The sequence below is a fragment of the Morone saxatilis genome, unplaced genomic scaffold, assembly GCF_004916995.1.
Source record: "Morone saxatilis isolate NCDOM2014 unplaced genomic scaffold, NCSU_SB_2.0 Contig0, whole genome shotgun sequence".
Classification (NCBI taxonomy): Eukaryota; Metazoa; Chordata; class Actinopteri; family Moronidae; genus Morone; species Morone saxatilis.
In genome coordinates, this window is record NW_023339650.1 from 13,887,321 (window position 1) to 13,906,029 (window position 18,709).

At 39.3% G+C, this 18,709-nt stretch overlaps 1 protein-coding gene across 1 annotated transcript in view; it reads right to left on the reverse strand.

Moving 5' to 3' along the window:
- Positions 1-1,241: 1,241 nt before the first annotated feature.
- ptprn2 (protein tyrosine phosphatase receptor type N2) overlaps positions 1,242-18,709 on the reverse strand; it is a 106,668-nt gene continuing 89,200 nt past the window's right edge. Inside the window, exons 15-22 of the mRNA XM_035656926.1 lie at positions 18,341-18,414; positions 14,133-14,210; positions 10,951-11,070; positions 9,801-9,967; positions 7,408-7,461; positions 6,290-6,354; positions 4,152-4,225; positions 1,242-1,841 (exon numbers count right to left, since the gene is read on the reverse strand). Coding sequence (XP_035512819.1) covers positions 1,770-1,841; positions 4,152-4,225; positions 6,290-6,354; positions 7,408-7,461; positions 9,801-9,967; positions 10,951-11,070; positions 14,133-14,210; positions 18,341-18,414 — 704 coding nt within the window. The 3' untranslated portion in view covers positions 1,242-1,769. The remainder of the gene's footprint in view (positions 1,842-4,151; positions 4,226-6,289; positions 6,355-7,407; positions 7,462-9,800; positions 9,968-10,950; positions 11,071-14,132; positions 14,211-18,340; positions 18,415-18,709) is intronic.

Genomic DNA, 18,709 nt, shown 5'->3' on the forward strand with positions numbered 1-18,709 from the left:
TATGTAATATTGCGAGAGGACCTCAGTGGCTGAAATACATGACTGATTTCATTTTAAATCCCAGCCACTTTCTCCTCTGACAGAGCTGGTGAACCAAACATTTCATCTGTACAAACCTGCGAGTCTCTCCCAGGCACAAACCCTCAGGGAGCATGATACATCTTTTCTTTGTGACTTTACTAAGGCTACCATTCAATCAAATGCCATTCTCTATAAGAGCAGCCTCCTGTTTGTGTGTGTCTGTGTGTGTGTGTGTGTGTGTGTGTGTGTGTGTGTGTGTATGTGTGTGTGTGTCAGAAACAACATTAAACACCAGACAGCAAAGCAGTATAATCTGTTCTGATTTATTATCAACCTGAATGTTACTTTTCACACAAAATATATAGTTCTCATTGAGGCTCTCAGTATACATTTCAGATAGCACTATATAGGGATTTATAGTCATTCATTGTCTCTACATAGAGGGAATAATCTGTCACAAAATATCACAATATACCAGTGATGGAGGGACAAATTTAGCAACAATCCCAATATAAGTTCTGCTTAAATATATCATATTGTTACTATCGATATAGGAACTATCTCAGTTGGTATATTTCTATTACATTTAATATTAACAGATATGTTTATGTAACAAACAATTCATGGAGTAAAATCAATGCAATGAGGAATAAAAAACACCTGATATGTTGCAATAATCATGATTTGTGAGGCTTTTTAAGAGTCCAAGCATCTGCGGTTTAATACAGGAGTGAGATGTCTGGACCCAAAATACAACAATACAAACACAAACACTTCAACATGTGATGCTGAGTATATAGTGTTTGATTCAGATCACAGAGGAGAAGAAACATGTGAGGAGTTTTATTTCCAAAACGCTATCCAATACATTAATTCATTTAGGGGATATAATCTGTACAATGTTTTTTACAGGCAAGAACTTCATTTACTTTACATATTATTGTTCTAAAAGTACTACAGTTGAGAGCTGCAAGGACTAGTCGATTGGCAAAAACTTATTCGCAATGATTTTGATGATTGATGAATAGTTTCTGTCATTTTCAAGCAAAAATGCCAAATATTCTCTGGTTTGAGCTTCTCAATATATCAATTTGCTGTTTTTCTTTGTCATATATGATAGTAAAGTGAATATTTTAAGATTTTAGACTGTTAGTTATAAAAAACAGCCTTTTTTTACATTTCACAGACTAAATGATTAATCAAAGAAAATAATCAGCATATTAATCGATAACTGAAATAATCATCAGTTGCAGCCTTACTATAGTTTCTTTTAAATTTAGCGTCTGTATCCGTTTTTTGATAGCTGATTTTGGAACAAAAATCTTCACTTGACATCACGTAAACAGCTTGTCAGTGGCACTAAAACGGTATGTTCAGGAACAACATCACAGTTATAGAGGACCAGGGTTCATATTGACACAAAAGTCTCACAGTAGGAGGGCTGATCTAAGGTCCCACATCAGATCAGATCAGGCCCCACTGGTGCGCACACTCCTAAATCGCTAAAACGACACATAGCCCAGATCAACAGTCGCACTCTGAGGCAAAATCTTTGCGAAATATGGATCCAGGTGAGATATCTGGCACGACATTCATAAGTATACAGTATATATAGAGGTGAAGAGGAGGCAGAGACAGAAAAGAGAAACAGAGCGAGGAGAAGGAAGGGCAGAGAGAGATGTCAATCTTGAGTGGGCAGAGGAAACTGGTGCTCAGCGAGCGAAAAGAAGGTGGGGGATGCGATGCCTTTACTGAGGAAGCGCTTTCAGGATGGCGTTCACCTCCTCTGCCACGGCTGTCAGCGCAAACTCAAACTGCTCCTGAAGTGGAGGAGTAGAAGGAGGAGGAGGAGGTGGTGGGAAAAGATACAGGGAATGACGGAAGGGAAGAAGGAAAGTTTTAGTGTGTGTACAAGTGTAACAGCTCAGTAATGCCATTTCAGAATGATTGGCAACTGCTGCCTCCTCCTCCTCCTCCTCCTCCTCTGCCTCCCTCTTTCTAACCCTACCCAGGATGTGCTTGGCCACAAACTGGAGGTGAAGGTGAACCACTCTCTGAGCTTTCAACTCGGGGAGGGCACGCGCACCCGGGACCGCCATCGATCCAGCCAGGTGTGTCTTAAAATAAAGCTTTTGAGTCAAGCTGTCTCTCAGCTGTGTGAGTGTGTGTGTGTGAGCATTTGTTTGTGAATCCGACTCATAGTTTTCCCAGAGGAGCACAAAAGGGGCTGATTGATGTTTGCCCCATGGACCTGGTGTTTTTATATTCCTCTCCTCTCCCCAGGCTGCAGGCCACGGGGTCCTCTCACAGAGAAAAAGTACGTAGGAGTTTGGAGGGAGCAGTCTTTAGATGTGTCAACACATAGCCTGCCATAGTCTGGCCTGAGGATAGGCTGAATCAATATGGAGGAGTCACTGGTGGCCGTGCCGTTCGCTTTGCAGTGGAGATTATGTGGAGTGATTAGGTTCTCTATTTTTATGTGTTCTGATGTTGTGATGGGGCCAGAAAATATATAAGTACATCCATCTATATCCAGGCCACAGTTATATGTGCCTGTATCTAATCCCAAGTTGGGTTTAAAGTTGTGTGTATTAAAAAAAGATGCCTTTAAAACCAGGTTTCTGTGCATGCTGTGCTGTTCACGTTCACACCACTGGGGGGAGATCAATCTCTGCTCGACAGATCAGAGAGGGAAGGTTAGTGAGGAAGAAAAATGGTCACAAATGCTGTAATTACTGCATGTTGATGTCTGTCAAAAGGAGTAACCAGAAAAAGAAGGGAAATAAATGTTCTCTCTTTTTTTTCCTGCGAGCTCTATCCAAAAATAAAGTGGCAACATCAGGAAGGAGGAAAAAAAGATAATTGGTTGTCCAATCCTTGAAACCTAACTCTAAATTTCATACCTCATTACAATCTAATTTCTGTGTAGACCCAGCATGAAGCCACAAAGTGGAATCAACAATATTCCAATATAATTTCATTTAGACTTGTCAGAAAAGAAAACGAGAGAGTGCTTGAAAAGCTTTTTTGTGCTGAAGAGAGTGGGGGCTGTAAAAGCAGTATTAATGAACCATCTAGGAGCACTGGAGTCTGTTAGCAAGCAGCGTCCATAAATATTATCCCCCACTGCTGCATAAGGTTTATTATTATTATTATTATTATTATTATTATTATTGTTATTATTATTCCTTCCAATTACAAGAGAGAAACAAAAGAGACATCCTGCCTATTATTTGCATTACTAGATGAGAGGAAACGCTTTGCACACGCCTTGAACTATTTCCAAAAAATGTTGTGAGGTGAAAGGTCCGCTGAGATATAAACTGTTGAGACTAAAGAATTTCAGCAGCAGCACAGATTAGACAGAAGAATGAAATCTACAGTATTGGTAAAGTGAAATGTATGAAGATGAACAGGAAATAAACAATGTTAAACAACACATGTCATATTTGATTAACTGTTTCAGTCAGTTTATCAGCAGATATACCAAACATTAGCTTGCTCTAGCTTCTCAAATGTGAGGATTTGCAGCTTTTCTCTGTTATATATATTTTTTATAGTTGTAAACTGACAGATAAAATAAGGGATCTGAAGACATGACATTGGACTGAGAAACTGAGATGGGATATTTTCTAAACTGAAAGATGAATCAATAATAAAAAAAAACCTTGGTTCCAGCCCTAGTTACACGTCTACTTAATTCTGCCTTTGATTCATTTTACAATTTACATCATGCTACATAAAAATTGTACATTTAACAATGTTAGTAACAGGATTAATAAAGTATGTTTATAACATTTGTTTAAGTGACATAAATAGATAATTAAAATGCTGCAGTTTCATAGACAAAATATTTCTATATGAGAAGATCTTGGTCAGTCTCTCTGGGTCTTGTGATAAACGTGGAACAGTGAGTTATTATCTTCAAACACAATGTTTTTCTAATCCTGAAGCAGTTATCAATTACCACATCATTTCCCCTGATCCTGTGCACATGAAGTAGACAATCGTCTGTTTGAATGACTGCAAACCCTCCTGCCTCCCTCCTTCCCTCTCTGCTCCCCTCTACTCCTCCTCCTCCTCCTCCTCCTGTCTCCCCCACCTCTCTAACTCAAAGACGGGGACCTTACCTTTGTCTGGACCATGCCAGCTCTCTGGTCTCTCAAGTGCTCCAGGGTAGCGGCAATATCAATCTCTTTAGCACCTGCAACAGACCGAAAATTGGACTGAGTTCAAAGCAGCGGAGTAATCCAGCTCACATCTGTCAATCTCTCTTTATACTGGGCTCCCTTTGGAACAGCACAGCGATTGAAAATTATTACATTCATCCCTCGAAAGACTTGGACGAGAGCCACAGACTGTTTCTCGATAAAATATGCAAGAGGATATTTTTGGAGTCTGGGAAATGTGCAATAATGCATTCAAAAAAGCTAAGCACTGGCTTCTCTGTGAGAATCTTGTTCAAAAATTGGTTTAGATTATGTTCAACTATAAACTATGCTAAGAGCTTTTTGATACAACAATATCTGAGTATGTGTGCATGTATGTGTGTATCTGAGAATCAACAAACTCTAATTAAAATGATTTATAGCCTTTGCAGCAGCCATACTGATGATTAACCTATGCAACAGTTGCTCGCCTTCAACAGTGATCAGCTGCTGTTGAGTGAAGTCTGTTTTGGCTTTGCAAAGTGTGTGATGTTAATCTGGAAATCTTATTCTACTTTCAGATTTATGGATGTCATGCAGCACACCACAGCTTATTTGAGAAAACAGACAGAGACAGACGGAGAAACCCGGAGAGAGACCCTGAACTCTCAAGATGTTTTTTTGAAAGTGAGGCAGAGAAAGGAAGCAAAAGAGATAGAGCAAGAGTAGAAATGTATGTAAGTGCGTGGGTGAGAGAGAGTAAAAAAGAGGGATTTAATGCAGCTGGACTTAGTACTCAAAGTACTCCAGTGCTCCAACAAGACTTTCATGTCTCAGAAGGGCTAGATTCCAAAGTAAAGCTGAAGAGAGGCTCTTCAACCAAAGGAAAAAGCTTTGGAGAGTGAGATTATGTTCATTTTATACATTCGCTTCTGCAGCAGGAAACAAAAGGTTAAAAAGAGACCGGGTGGCACCTTTCATCACCGCGGACAACAGCGCATTTGTCACTGAACCACATGAACTCCACCAGGATGGGTCAGTCTTATTACTGTTTTACAGACAGTGAAGGGAATCAGCATCAGAGGCAGCGGTCGCAGCCCGTCAGAGCAGGTTAGGAGGACGGCATGCAGAGAGTAAGGGTAAAGTGCAGAGGTCAAAGGGCAAAGGGCAGAGGGCAGGCTAAGCTATGGAGGGTTTTTAAAGGTGACGTAAGGTGGCCTTTGGAAGAAACCAGCTCCTGTGCAACAATAGATGTCCACATCCAAATGTGTTTGTATGTAAAACTGGGAAAACCTAACTTTTATTCTGGTTATTTTGTAATCCAGCTAACAAAAATACCTTTTCAGTTTATTCACACAAATCCTTCAGCTACAACTCCTGCTTTGAGATTTAGCTAAAAACAAGAGTTTGTCCATGTCACAGGAACCTACAATTTAGAAACAAATCTACCTTGAAACCATAATGTAATGATACACCCACAAATATCCTGTTCAGGAAGCTTTCCTTGCTCAGTTGTTTTATATGCATTTCAATTTGTGGAAGTCCATGACAGAGTTACTGTGCTTTGTGACCAATTGCAGATTACCTGATTGTGTTTTTTTTCATGATACAATGCAAATTAGGGGCCCAACAATTTCTTGGGCAGTTTAGTTTATATTTGAGTAAAATAGGAAAAACAAAAGACGATATAAAGGGTTAAAGAAAGGGTGCAAACCTAGTTAAGAATAATCCAATAATAAAATAAAATAAAATAAACCTGTTGTTCCTATTAAATATTGATTCAACATATTTTCCCCTTAAACATTTCATTTCCATGCATGTGCTATCTAAATTCATGTTGCAGGTTAATATGGTGTGACGGTAGCTTAAATAGATAATTACTAATGCGGGCACAGGTTTCTTTTTCATTTTCCTTTTCTGTTTTCTCTTTGTTCCACTCTCTCCACTCCCTTCAGCTCCCTCCGTGTCTGCCTCTGTCTTTGCTGCCTCGCCAGGCCTCAGAAAAAGTCACCCTCTAATGCATCCCCAAGACCCTCTGTGGAAAATGAGAGGCTTTAGCGTTGCCAGGGCAACACTTCAACGCAAGCAGAAAGAGTGAAAGGGAAGCCATTGATCGTTACCTTTAGCCATCCTATTGAGGACCATGTCAATCAGAATGTAAGTCCCACTCCTGCCAGCTCCATCACTGCAGTGAGTCAGAGAGAGAGAGGGGGAGAGAGAGAGAGAGAGAGATGGAGATCATTAAGGAGGCTGAGTGATGCTTTAATCTCAGAGTGTTTTTCTTATAAGGAAACAAATTGCTCATTTACATCTGCAACTGCTGAGAGACTGTGGAGTATATTTAAACACAAATTAGTCTATCCATACAGATACACATTGCTCCGTCTGCTTAAAACTTGATATTACAGAGAAGAAAGAATACTTAAATAGCCAACAATCAATAATAATCCCTAATATTCTTATAAAAATACCTGAACAGATCTGAATATTCGATGCTCCAATAAATGTGACTATGTTAAACCTTTGCACACGAGTGCATGTGTGGTCTTGAGACTAGCTCGGAGATTGGGGAGAGGGGAATGGTTTCTGAGGCACACTGGGGACAAAGGCTTTTAAATGAATGCACCTCAGGAGCAGAGGAGAGGTTGAGAGGCCAGGGGCGGTTCGAGAACAGCTTTTGGAGAGCCTTGCTTTTCCATTACTCCAGAGATAGTCTTATGAAAAGCCTCCCTTTGTGCCCGCCGGCCATTCAACGGCTCTGCATGTTAATTGCAAACAAGGCGTGCACATCTCTCTAATAAAGGCAAGGCCAATAAAACAGGAGTGCAGGCCTGAGCACCACTGCTTCATTAATCCACTGCTAGACACTCAGTCTGTACAGCTCCCTCAGAGGGAGAGCGGGCTGCCCGGCCCCACGCATGACTTAACAGGATGTGACTATTAAAAGTGGTCAGACAGATACCTGGTGTTTAATACAAACCAATCAAGGCCAGTTAACTAACTCAACCAAATGAGAAATGGAAGTGTCTTTGGCTGAGTGTCTATTCGCCACAACATTTCCATAAAGACACAGCCAGTGGAATAAACAGCAGCTCCAGTGGACCCAGATAGAGGAAATGGACTGAGCGGGTTTAAAATAAACAGCCTCTCCCCTCCAACACACAGGTCACGACAAACAATCGCTGTCCCAATTCAGCAGGGTCAACCACTGTCACAAGGTTCAAATAGTTGTACTTGCCTGCAGTGAACAATTATCGGGCAAGATCGACCCCTGTAGCACTTGTTAACCTTTCTGAAATACAAAGAAGAGAAAATTGGATGTTATTGCAAGCTTGACGGCAAGTTGTCTTTAAATGCACAGGATGCTAAAAAACAAACACATTTTTGCGGACAAATAACAGTGATAATTAAAACAAAAATGTGACTCATGAGGGTCTGGATGAAATTAATGACAGCACATAATCAAAGGAACAAACAGAATCCTGAGAGATGCACTCTCCTTGTCAATCAATCACTTTAATTTGAACATAGAGGAAGAAATCCGTGTCGCACCACCTAAATAAATTGAGCATCATTTCAAACTGCATTATTGTGACATGTGGGGTTGATGGATGTGGTGGTGTGATGTTGTGATTGCCGACCGCCGACGCATTAACCCTGGCCAATTATGAATGTTATACACCACAGGCACGGTGAAGGCCAACAACCCTTTTCACACCCTGCTGTTGCCATGGAAACTGACTACACAGAGAGCTTCCGCGTCTTTCCATTTACCTCGTTTTTCACCTTTCAACGACAGCATTAAAAATAAATGTCTGAATATCTCATCGTATCTGCAGTTTATATTGTGTTTTTTTGTTGATCTTCAAATTCACTAATACTTGCTATCTATTATTATTAGAAATCTGCAAATAAAACAAATATAACATTAAGCAAACTGCATGAATATACTATAATATAAATGGAGGTGGGTGTCAATTTTACTACAGTACTTCCACTACTACAACAATAGTAATATTATGTGTTGTAGCTTCTAATTACATTTTATATGGCTAAATATACAAAAATATATTAGATTTATATTCATATTTTATATTAAATATTGCTAATTTGTATATTTTTGTCTTTCTATGTTACTTCTGATATGTATTATCATTTTTATTGCTTTAGTTTTTGAATATTTCTTTGTATTTGGACCCAAAGAACAACAACTTTGAACTGCATTTCCCACGTGTATTTGCACTTCAAAGCACAGGTGTGCTCTATTTGATGTCAGTATGAGCTTTGAGATTTATTTTTGTCATAATGTAGATCTACAGTGACTGAAAGCTTGTCTTTATCATTTAAATACATGCACTGAACATAGCTAAATATTAAAATGTGATAACACTACATTACTTATTTTTTGTGCATTTTAAGTTTTTTTTTTTCTGTTTTTACATTAAATATAGATCTTTTACATTTTAAGTAACTACATCAGGAACATCTGAATATGTCTGTAGTTAGAGAGCATACAGAGATCATCGGAGTTCCCATGCAAGCCAGAGGAAGGAGCAGTGAGAGGAGGAGGGGGAGACAGAGAGTCAGGAGTGAGAGAAAGACAGTTTGTGCACAGGCCTGGCTGAGGAGACACAGTTTCCAATGATCACTTTTGTGACTATGCAACTGGGCTCATATTACTAGCTGCAACATCACAAAAATGACACTGGCAACCGCAAAATACCAAGTTGGCCGAAACCGTGAAAACCGTGAGTGTACAGTACATCGTGTGGATCTGAGACCTCTGAATCACATAATCAGAGAGCTTTAGGTTCCCAATAACCTACAGCAGCATTAACGGGGGTTACATCAAGGCAATCTAGTTGTTAGGGAGATTTCAACAGCAAAGGAAAACTTATGTATGTAATCAAAACACAGCTCAAACCTGCACACCAATATCACAAATAAATATATAACAGACTGCAAGCTACACCCAGTTTAATTGAAGAAAAAAAAACAGCAGCGACTCTGTCAGGAAAGGATGACATGATAACACTGCACATCCTCTTTTTTTTTCTCTCATCTGCATTACAAACCAGAGGGACAGACTTCCATCCACAAATCAGATGCATCTATTCTCATTTGGAGGGCTTTTCCTATCCCTCTGGGTTCTCCCAGAGGAGCTATTTCTGCTCTTCTGCCAGAACACATTATATGGAGAACAGAGTGAGGTTATTCAGTCACTAGCTTTCCCCCTCTCCCGTGTTTTTAGTGAGACAGCTCTCATTTAATTGGGTGTTTGAATTAGGTGGTTGTTTTTTTTTTCTTTTCTTTTCTTCCCAAGCCAAGCCAGGCAGTGCGGGGCTGTTAATTTGCTGCATCACATGTGCTGGAGGGAGGTGAGGGAAAAAGGCCCAGGATGAAAGGGATAGTACAGAAACACAGTCCTTATTAGAACAATCGTTCTCTAGGACACCAAAAGGCAGAGGGGCAAAAGGGAGACGGACCAGAAAGGCGCTGACAGAATACAGAATATAAGGGAAGATGATTAAGAACAAGCTCAGGATAAAGGCCAGTTGTAAAGGTGGAAATCTGCCTGAAATCTGCTGAGCTCCAGTGTCTGAGGCCAACCTGCCTGATCCTTCACTTTACCTGCGAAAGTCTAACAGAGTCCTGGCCGAGTTGGGGATCCCGCGGTCCATCCAGGACAGGAAGTGGAACTGGGTGACGGTGCGTGTCTCATTGGTCTGCAGGTTCTTCAGATAGAAACTCCGCACCAGGAAGTCCTCACACCAAATGTGCTCTGACACCAAATTGACCTGAAATATAGAAAAAAGATCAAGCAAAGCAAAGGATGGCATTCAGTTAATCAATCACATCTTCAGCAATCATGGCTAGAAATGAATTCATAACCATGCTACAACCTGCAGCAATAAACTTGAGGTAGCTTTAGCATCAACACTGGCCAGAAAACGGTTTCCCTAACTAACCATATATTTTAGTTTCATTCAGTTCACAGACATACAAGTCTTTCTGATCAAAAGAGAAACTGTGAGAATACCTGTAAACAACAGCTCAGCCATATTCTACCTTTTCAAAGACAATTATGGTTTGATTGACACTGTCAGATAGGTATTAACTAACATTAATAATATATAATAATAGTATTGTATTGGATTAAATTGTACATACTACTAATAAAGTGGCATGGAAGTGTATATGTATTGATAAACCATTATGGGTCGCCATTCTAGACTCCTTGACCTGATTGGTCAGTGGACTCTAATACTATATGTATACTAATAAACTAGTAGTTATACAACACACTTTGAAGAGCAGCTTCAATACAGAGAGAGATGTTTGGAGACTTGGCTTCTGCCAACACCGCAAATAAAATTAGAGGTGAATGAATTTTGTTTGTGGAGCCGAAAGTCTGTAAAAGTTACATTTGAAAAAGAGTGTCCTTGTTGTTACTCAACAGCTTTTATAGAGGGACTATTTTATTTGGTAGAAAGTATTTCCACTGAGAACTGCTCACAGTGAAGTCTGTGAATTATACACATCTTTTAAATGTTATTTTGCAACACTGTGAGTACCACGAATAAAATTAAATTCATCTTCATTGTATGGGGCTGGAGACAGAAATCTCATTACCTCAGAACATAAAATCAAAACTATCTGGATGGCTAGACACTGCTAAAAGAAGAACAAAAGTGTGTTTTTTTTTTGTATTTTGAGCAAACTGATTAAACTTTACAGCATCCGAGGTTTGTAACTTCTCCTTTATCTCTCGCTGACATACCTCGTAGATGTGGTAGACATCAGATCCTTCGTCGGGCCAGTAGTGATGACACTGCTTCACCCCGTTTTCAGAGAGTGGGGTCAACATGACGATAACGACGCAGCCGCTCTCCCACACCATCTACACACCAGAGGAAAGACGTCAGACATCCCTCAAACACATCCTGAGTCAAACCCTCCCCTTCAATACTCATCTGTATGACGTTCCAATAGCACTAATATGTAGCTGAACTGCGCCACTAGGAGCAGCATATTGCACATTATCATTACATGGTAGCCTTGTATTAGAGTGAAATTGATTTCTTAATCTTGGTCCAGGAAGTATGAATAAATGTCACCTCTCCATGTGTGACAAATAATAAATGTTGGGTGGAGTAGCAGGAGGGCATGTCACGTGTCGCCCTCCCTCAGTCGTCTGAGCGAGATCATAACATCTACTGAGCTGCTGCTCCATTTCATCTTATCACAATCTAATGTGTCCTCGGGAAAAAAATACAGGCCCACGGCAGCCATTAGGAAAATGAGGAGGAAACGTGGCTTTTATGATTGCTATAAAAACACAATGGCCTTGACTATACACTAATCACAAGCTTCTGTGATCCAGCCCAGTGGACACATTACACGCCAACTGTGCCAAGATGTGATGAGATTAGGCAAGGTGATAATGTGAGGGAATATTATCCATTTAGTCTCAGGTTTTGCAAATATTTGCAGGTAAGGAGGAGCAAGTGCATTCCTATTTTCCACCTTCAGCTCGTAAAAGAGCACGTCATCTGTGGCTTGTTTTAATGCGATAAACAATTACTAGGCTCCAAAAACATACATCTGCTATACATCATTTGTACAGAAGAAGGCACGATACAAGAAAACATATATAGAGTTGCTGCTCTGTGAACTCATGCTGATTGGCTTTTTTTTTTTAAATCTTCAGAAGAAGTGAGCAGGAAAGGCAAGGCCCAGCAGAGCTAAGGTAATAGCTGGTGATGGAGGGAGGGAGGGAGGGAGGGAGGGGAGATGGATGGAGGAGCGAAGGATGAAGAAGGGATGGAGGAATGAGGAGTGGAGGATTAGAGCAGAGCCGCCTTTCAGAGCGCTGCCTGGGGCTGGTGTGGATTAGATAGGACAGAGCAAAAAGATTTGCCTCCTGCACGGCCCATTTGCATGAGAGTGGCAGTGTTTCCCCTGTTTGTTTACTTTTAATGGGGGGGGACAGTGTGTTTTTTTTCTTCTACCACAATCCAAGTTTAACCATATTGAATAATGAATGGCTACTTCTTATTCCCAGACACAGAACTGATGTTCATTGTGTCAGTCAACCTGCATCTAATTTTCCATTATTTTCTGCTTAATTGGTTAAGATTTAGAGTTGAGTCCATGGCTAAATAGCCCATTTTATTAGATAATGGATATGCATTTATTCACCTGGCACAGGAAAAAATTGGCAGACAAACAAACAAATAACCAAATTGACTAAGAGATAATTATCAACTGTTTCATTTAAGGCACTTTTAAATTTACAAATTAAATACAATAAACAGGGCTCCTTTTATTCCTTTTGGAACTGATGTAGTCAATTAAGGTACACTTTTTAGATAATAGGTACTGAATGTTTCTCTTTTTTTTTCAAATTAATGAAAGGCAGATTTGTTTTTTGGCTTTAAAAAACGATTTACAGCTACAACCAAAGACTATGCTCCTTTAGGTGCGGAGAACTAAACCAGACCAGACTAAACTTTGCGTTACCACCCTTCCCCAGTCACCAACGGGTGCCAACGTCTGTCCTAAACACAAAGTCAGCACTATCATAATGATTCGAAATGAGTATCCATTCAGTACATGATGCAGAGTGCAGAGTGCATGGCCAGCTGGTCTGCCAGGATTTATGCTTCACACTTCTACATCCTGGTCACGGCTAGCAGAGTTACTTCACCATATGGAGGTGATGGGCCCACTAATTACTACAGTGCTGTCCTATTAACGCATAAGAATGCCATTTGGCAACCATGCATCATTTAAGGCATAGTCCACACAAGATGACATGCTTTACAGTAGCCTACATCCAGTGATTAATGGAATGTTCGTCTGACAGTTATGGACATGTGAAGGAATGCAAATAGCATTGAGAAAAATGCAAATATAACACATCAGCATTATTAAATATAATATTACATTTCCTGGAGGTGTGCATAACTTGACTGCTATATACAACAAAATGCTGCAGGTTTGTTGTACATATTCAACTATTGACACTGTCGTATTGATGAGTAGGAACATTAGACGCACTATTACACCTAGACCCAGTATAAGCCTCTCTGACATGTATTGAGTCACAGAGGCAAGTATTAATTTTTTATTTGAGGGATTATCGGACTCTAAATTTTGGAACTACAGTTCCACAATTTGGGGGATGGAAACAAGTATAATGTTGCCATGCATTCAATGAGTTATGCTGCAGGCTAGAACTTGAGCCCTGTTTTTATAGCCTGTATTTTATTACATTTTGGCAAATTGTCACCATTAAAGGTTTGCCAAATTAGCTGTTAGTAGTTCCTGTTTGCAACTATTACTGGATTACTTTGATACAGAAAAAAATTTAAAAACGTGATGATTCACAGGCTGGAGTTTTACGAATTTTATGAAGTTTAAGAAGTTTTTTATGAAAACAAATTTATGGAAATTTATTTGTGATGGTAAGATAATGATATCCTCAGAAAGGGTGAGTCACACTTAATCTAAAACTTAAGACTGGGGTATAATATGTTTTTTTTCAGCTTCAGATGGAATATTTTCATCATCCAGATGACTACAGCTTTTGAAAATTCTGGAAATACCATTAGAACAGCGGCAAGTGTTGTTAAACGACCTTCTGGGCTTTTCAAAATAGATCATTTAAGGACAGTCAAATGCTTACCTAATGCAATGATAGTACATGAAAGACAAAAACTGGTGCTACATTACTTAATTCATCCCACTTTGAGATTGCTTAAACGTCAAGCAAATAGTAATCTAGACACTCGTGTTGGACTAAGAAAAATACATCAGAATCCTACAGGAATAGGCAAATCATACAAAAACATTGGGTCAGACACAGTGCAGTTCTGTTGTGGTTTTTCTAAACCCTCATCTCCGTAGAAACAAAACGGTAAAAGATGAAAGACCACAGTGAATGGAGATGAGTATTACCTGCCAGAAGTCCGCCACGGTGGAAGGAAGTGGGCCCTGCGAGGAGATGTAAGTAGGGTTGCGAGGGTCATGGTCCATCTGGGAGAGAGGGATCAGAGTGTGACACAGTGTTCAGGTGGAGACTGGTCGATGAAAACATACAAAGCTTGGGGGGAAAAAAAGACTTCCATCAAAGCCTCCATCTGGATGGAGGAATGGGAGCAGAAAACATTTGCCTCTGCTGTGTGCTTGTTTTCAGTTTCATTCATTGATTCTCTCTCTCCTCCTTGTCACGTCCCTTCTGTCCTCAAGATCTCACTATTTTTTAAATAGGTCTCATTACACTAAACTGGAATAAACTACACACTATAATTGTTAAACTGTGAGCATCATGCATATTTACTCTAAATAAGCTTGGAACACATATTTGAAGGATGTGGTTTGTATGCCTGTCACTTGAGATTATTTTTTGTGAAGAAATGTTAAAGATGAGCCTCTTTAAACATTATGTTTGCATAGAAAGGCTAAACAAGACCTTGGATTGTGGAACAGGCACCTCTAGTGTTTATGGGAAGGATGCGACAAGCTAACTGATTTTCTGTGCAAATCTCTAAAAGATGCTGTAGCTGTTTGATAGTGAAAGTATGTTTGTGCTTATTCGACAGCAGAAACAAATCTGCTACTATAACTTGCATATTAGACACCATTTTGTGTGTATATGTTTACATATGTATATAGACATAACTGTATATTTTCATTGTAAATATGTTGTTTTTCCTTTTGATTTCTATTAATTGACTTGAGCTAATTGTTTTATTCTATTTCAATTTAATATTTCTTTATCAATTTTAGTGTAGTGTGGAAAAAGCTACAATGTGCAATCCGAATTATATAATGACAAAAAAGCTCAACCTTGAACCTTAAAATCTTACTTCCAACCCTTTTATTATTCAAAATAAACACACTAACTTTAGTTTCCCATTCATTATCTCATCACTCAGGAATGTTTTCACTTCTGCATCAGTTATGTCATGTACAGTCTTCTCTACAATGTCCTCAAAGAACTCATGAAATGGGTTTCTGATCTCAATTTGCTGTCATGGTTTGACATGTTACTGCATGAAACATGACATTGTGGTGGGACTTTAAAGCCTGCAGGCGGCTAATGTGAGGGAGCTGAAATGTTGAGGTGGGACATAATGACATGGGGGACTTGATTTGAGGGACTTGATTGAGTAGGTGTTGGCTGGGTCGCCCCCCAAAATCAATGATCACATTTTATTGAATGGAATTTTTATGCACACCCTCGAGTGTGAGATGCATCAGTGGAAAGATGTTGACATATTTCGAAGGAAAAGAAACGGGTGGGTACATATTCAATGTATTCTTGATGTATGTTGGGCATTATAATGATAGACGACAGACAGGGCTGTATTTTCGTCTATTATTTATGGGTCACCTATCAAATATAGTATTATATGAGGAAAATGCAGTAGTATATAGTATAATATTAAGGTGTGACTGACTCAATTCCTTGCATTTTAATCTGCCATTGACTGACTTCTGCCAATGGAAATGGAGTTTTTTTGCAGCATATTCTCTAATTGTAACAGAGTGATTTAGGGAAGGAGACATCTCTGAGCATAACATCAAGAAACACCATGACAGTAAGGCACTGAAAGTTTTTTTTCATTCTTCATGAACTTGTTTTTTTCACTCTGAAGGCCACAGAACATGAGCTTAGAAGTTTAACATCCAGTTTTTTCATTTCATGTCTTTGTGTTTTTCTTTGACTCATTTGTCAAACTCACAGACCTTAATTATGGAGCATTTCTTCATGGCTTTAATATTACCATAATGCTTTTCTCTCCTCATGTTTAATAACCTCAACAACAGGATTAATTCATAATGCTCCGAACGGCTAATAAAACCGAACATACAACTTTAGTCCGAAATCTTAAATTAAAAAAATCAATTTCTTTATTATTTATCTCTTTGTCTCTTTGTAATTTATTTTCATTATGGGGGATTAAAATTGTCAAATTGTTTTCTCTTTTAAATTTACTTCCAAACGGTGATGTAATTACAAGTAAAGCTCAGTAGAAACAGACTATTGTGTTCAGTTTAATGGGACACTCGCACTGTTGAATATCATCCCTAGTACTGTTAATTATTTTTTAATTTGGAGATTTCTTTTATAGCATTTAGCAGTGAAATACTTAAAGATGCAGGTTCAAATTTGATCATATCAATGGTATGATTTAAAGTCATTATCTGTATCAAGTGTCTATGAGATGTCAGGCAGGATGTCAGTATTCATTGTGGGGAGCAAAATCATCATTGGGGGGCAGAAGTGATACATAGGTGAAAATGAATAAATACACAAGGGCTGGCTGAAATTTGACAATATGACTGCCTTTCTATTGAAGAAATTTCCCAAAAGGAACCATAAATGCGGGAAATGTTATGTTCATTACCCACTGTTCTACTTCAATTAGGTATAACCATGTTGTTCAATTTTCTCTTCATCCTTTCTGGTTGAAATTCCTCTCATGGGTTTGTTAAAAAAAAAAAATCTCCCCCACAGAAATGAAACGGTGGTGCTGGTGCTGCCACTCCGTTTAGCCAATCTCAAGGACACAGACATGCTGTAGCTGTGTGTTGACATCCCTGCATGAATACTAAAGCGCAAACATGAAAGAGTAGTCCTGCGATTCAGCTGTCCTCCCATGCCATTGTGGGAAGAAGATAGACTACAACAAAAATGCAAGAAAGTGCTCTTTGGTTTGAAGTAAAATAGCTTGTACTAAAATAGCTTGCACAAATATCTGCTCCTGGAGAAGCGTCCCAACTTTCAACACCTTGCTGTAGCGCCTTGATCCTGTGTTTATGTAAGATAGAGAGCTCGGAAGCTACACGCCGGCTTGAGCTCATCCCAGAAAGTTCAGAAACAAAAGCATGGAGAACAGGTGGGAAATGGAAAAAGGCACACAGTGTTTGACTTTGAAAAGTAAAAAAGGCCAGATGAGACAAAGACAACAGGGCTTTGACCACATTTTGTGCCACCGCAAATTCCCCACGCTAATAATGCCGTACATCTGGGAGGGCTTGCATCATTTGTGGTCAAGCATTTACCATTATCCCAGCTTTTCCCTGTGTGTGTGTCACCCTCTGCTATGCAGGCAGCTCCTTCCCTTTGCCTCTCTGACCCCGGATTCCCAGAAAGAAGCGACAGATTATTTACCCGTAGGCCACTGCCCCTGAAGCTAATGAGGAGGAAGAAGCCGCATTGACAGACATAATTATCACAGTTTTGCTGGGCTCAGCCAGGGGTCCCTTTTGTGGTGTAATTACTGTCCTTTCATCCACACACCACTGCATCCGCCATTACTTCACCCATCTTCAACATCCGTTTGTGTTTCTAGATGTTTTCTTTTTTTTAACTGCACCAAAACAGTCTTGGATAACTTTACTTCATACCCTTTTCCTAATGCACCAATCTGCTTTTTTCTAACTTCTTCCTCTGATTGATTATGTTTATTATAATATTATTCCATAAGATGGCAAATGTTGCACTACAGCACTGTTTAAATAAGCTAAAAACCTCTATGAATATGCCATTAGAGAAAATGGAGGAATAAATAGAGCATCTAAAAGTCTCTATTGTTTGTTTCTGAAGAGAAATAGGCTTTTAGTGCAGCTGTGTGTGCCCCACTCATCTATCTCCTCAGAAATTTTGGCACTGTATTTGAAATGCATAGTTTCCTGTTCCCTTTGATGGAATCCCTTTTCAGCAGCCTCAGGGGAAATCATGACTGGCAATGTTTTTGGGAAAAATGCAAAAAACAAACAAAAAAAACCCATAGCCCTCTCCAACACCGAGGTCTTTCTGGATTTGTGGCGGGATACATTTGCTTAGTCAAAAATAATGTATAATTCTTTTTAGTGTGGATGGAAAAAAAAAGGTTTATCTCCAGGGAGCGGCCATTTTGAAAGTAGTAAAAGTAGCAGTGTGATTCAGCAAGACACGCTGAATCCACTGAGGCTCCCACCATGGAGAACAAAGTTTAAAAAAAAAAGATCAATGCACTTGAATCAATGAGTCCTTTGAAACTTCTTTTATCTCAAAGTAAAATCCAACCACAACAGGTGCTCCAGCTACAAAAAAGACTTCAGAGACAACAGATATTAACCACAACGTAGAGCTAAAATGAATAAACAATACTCACTATTGGACTTGCATTGATGTAATCTGAGTTGCCGTGGTTATTCTCCGCTTTCAAGGTGATCCTGGAATGATCGTCTGTAATGGAGATGCATAATTCATCAGCATACTTTTCCACAGTTTTTCCTCCCCACACAATAACAACAGAATTTTGAGCAGCAACAGAGGGATATGAAACTGAAAAGGCTGTAGGGACTGCAATTTCACCAGACTTTCATCATACACAGACACACTATTCTGAAGTCCAGAATCGCTCCACCTTCAATAAGGAATGATCCAAGTGAAATAATAATAAAATATTTTATCTTAAGAAGTCTGTAAGTAGTGAGCCTTTAAATCCTCTTCTTCTGAAACAAGTGAAACTGTTGCAAGA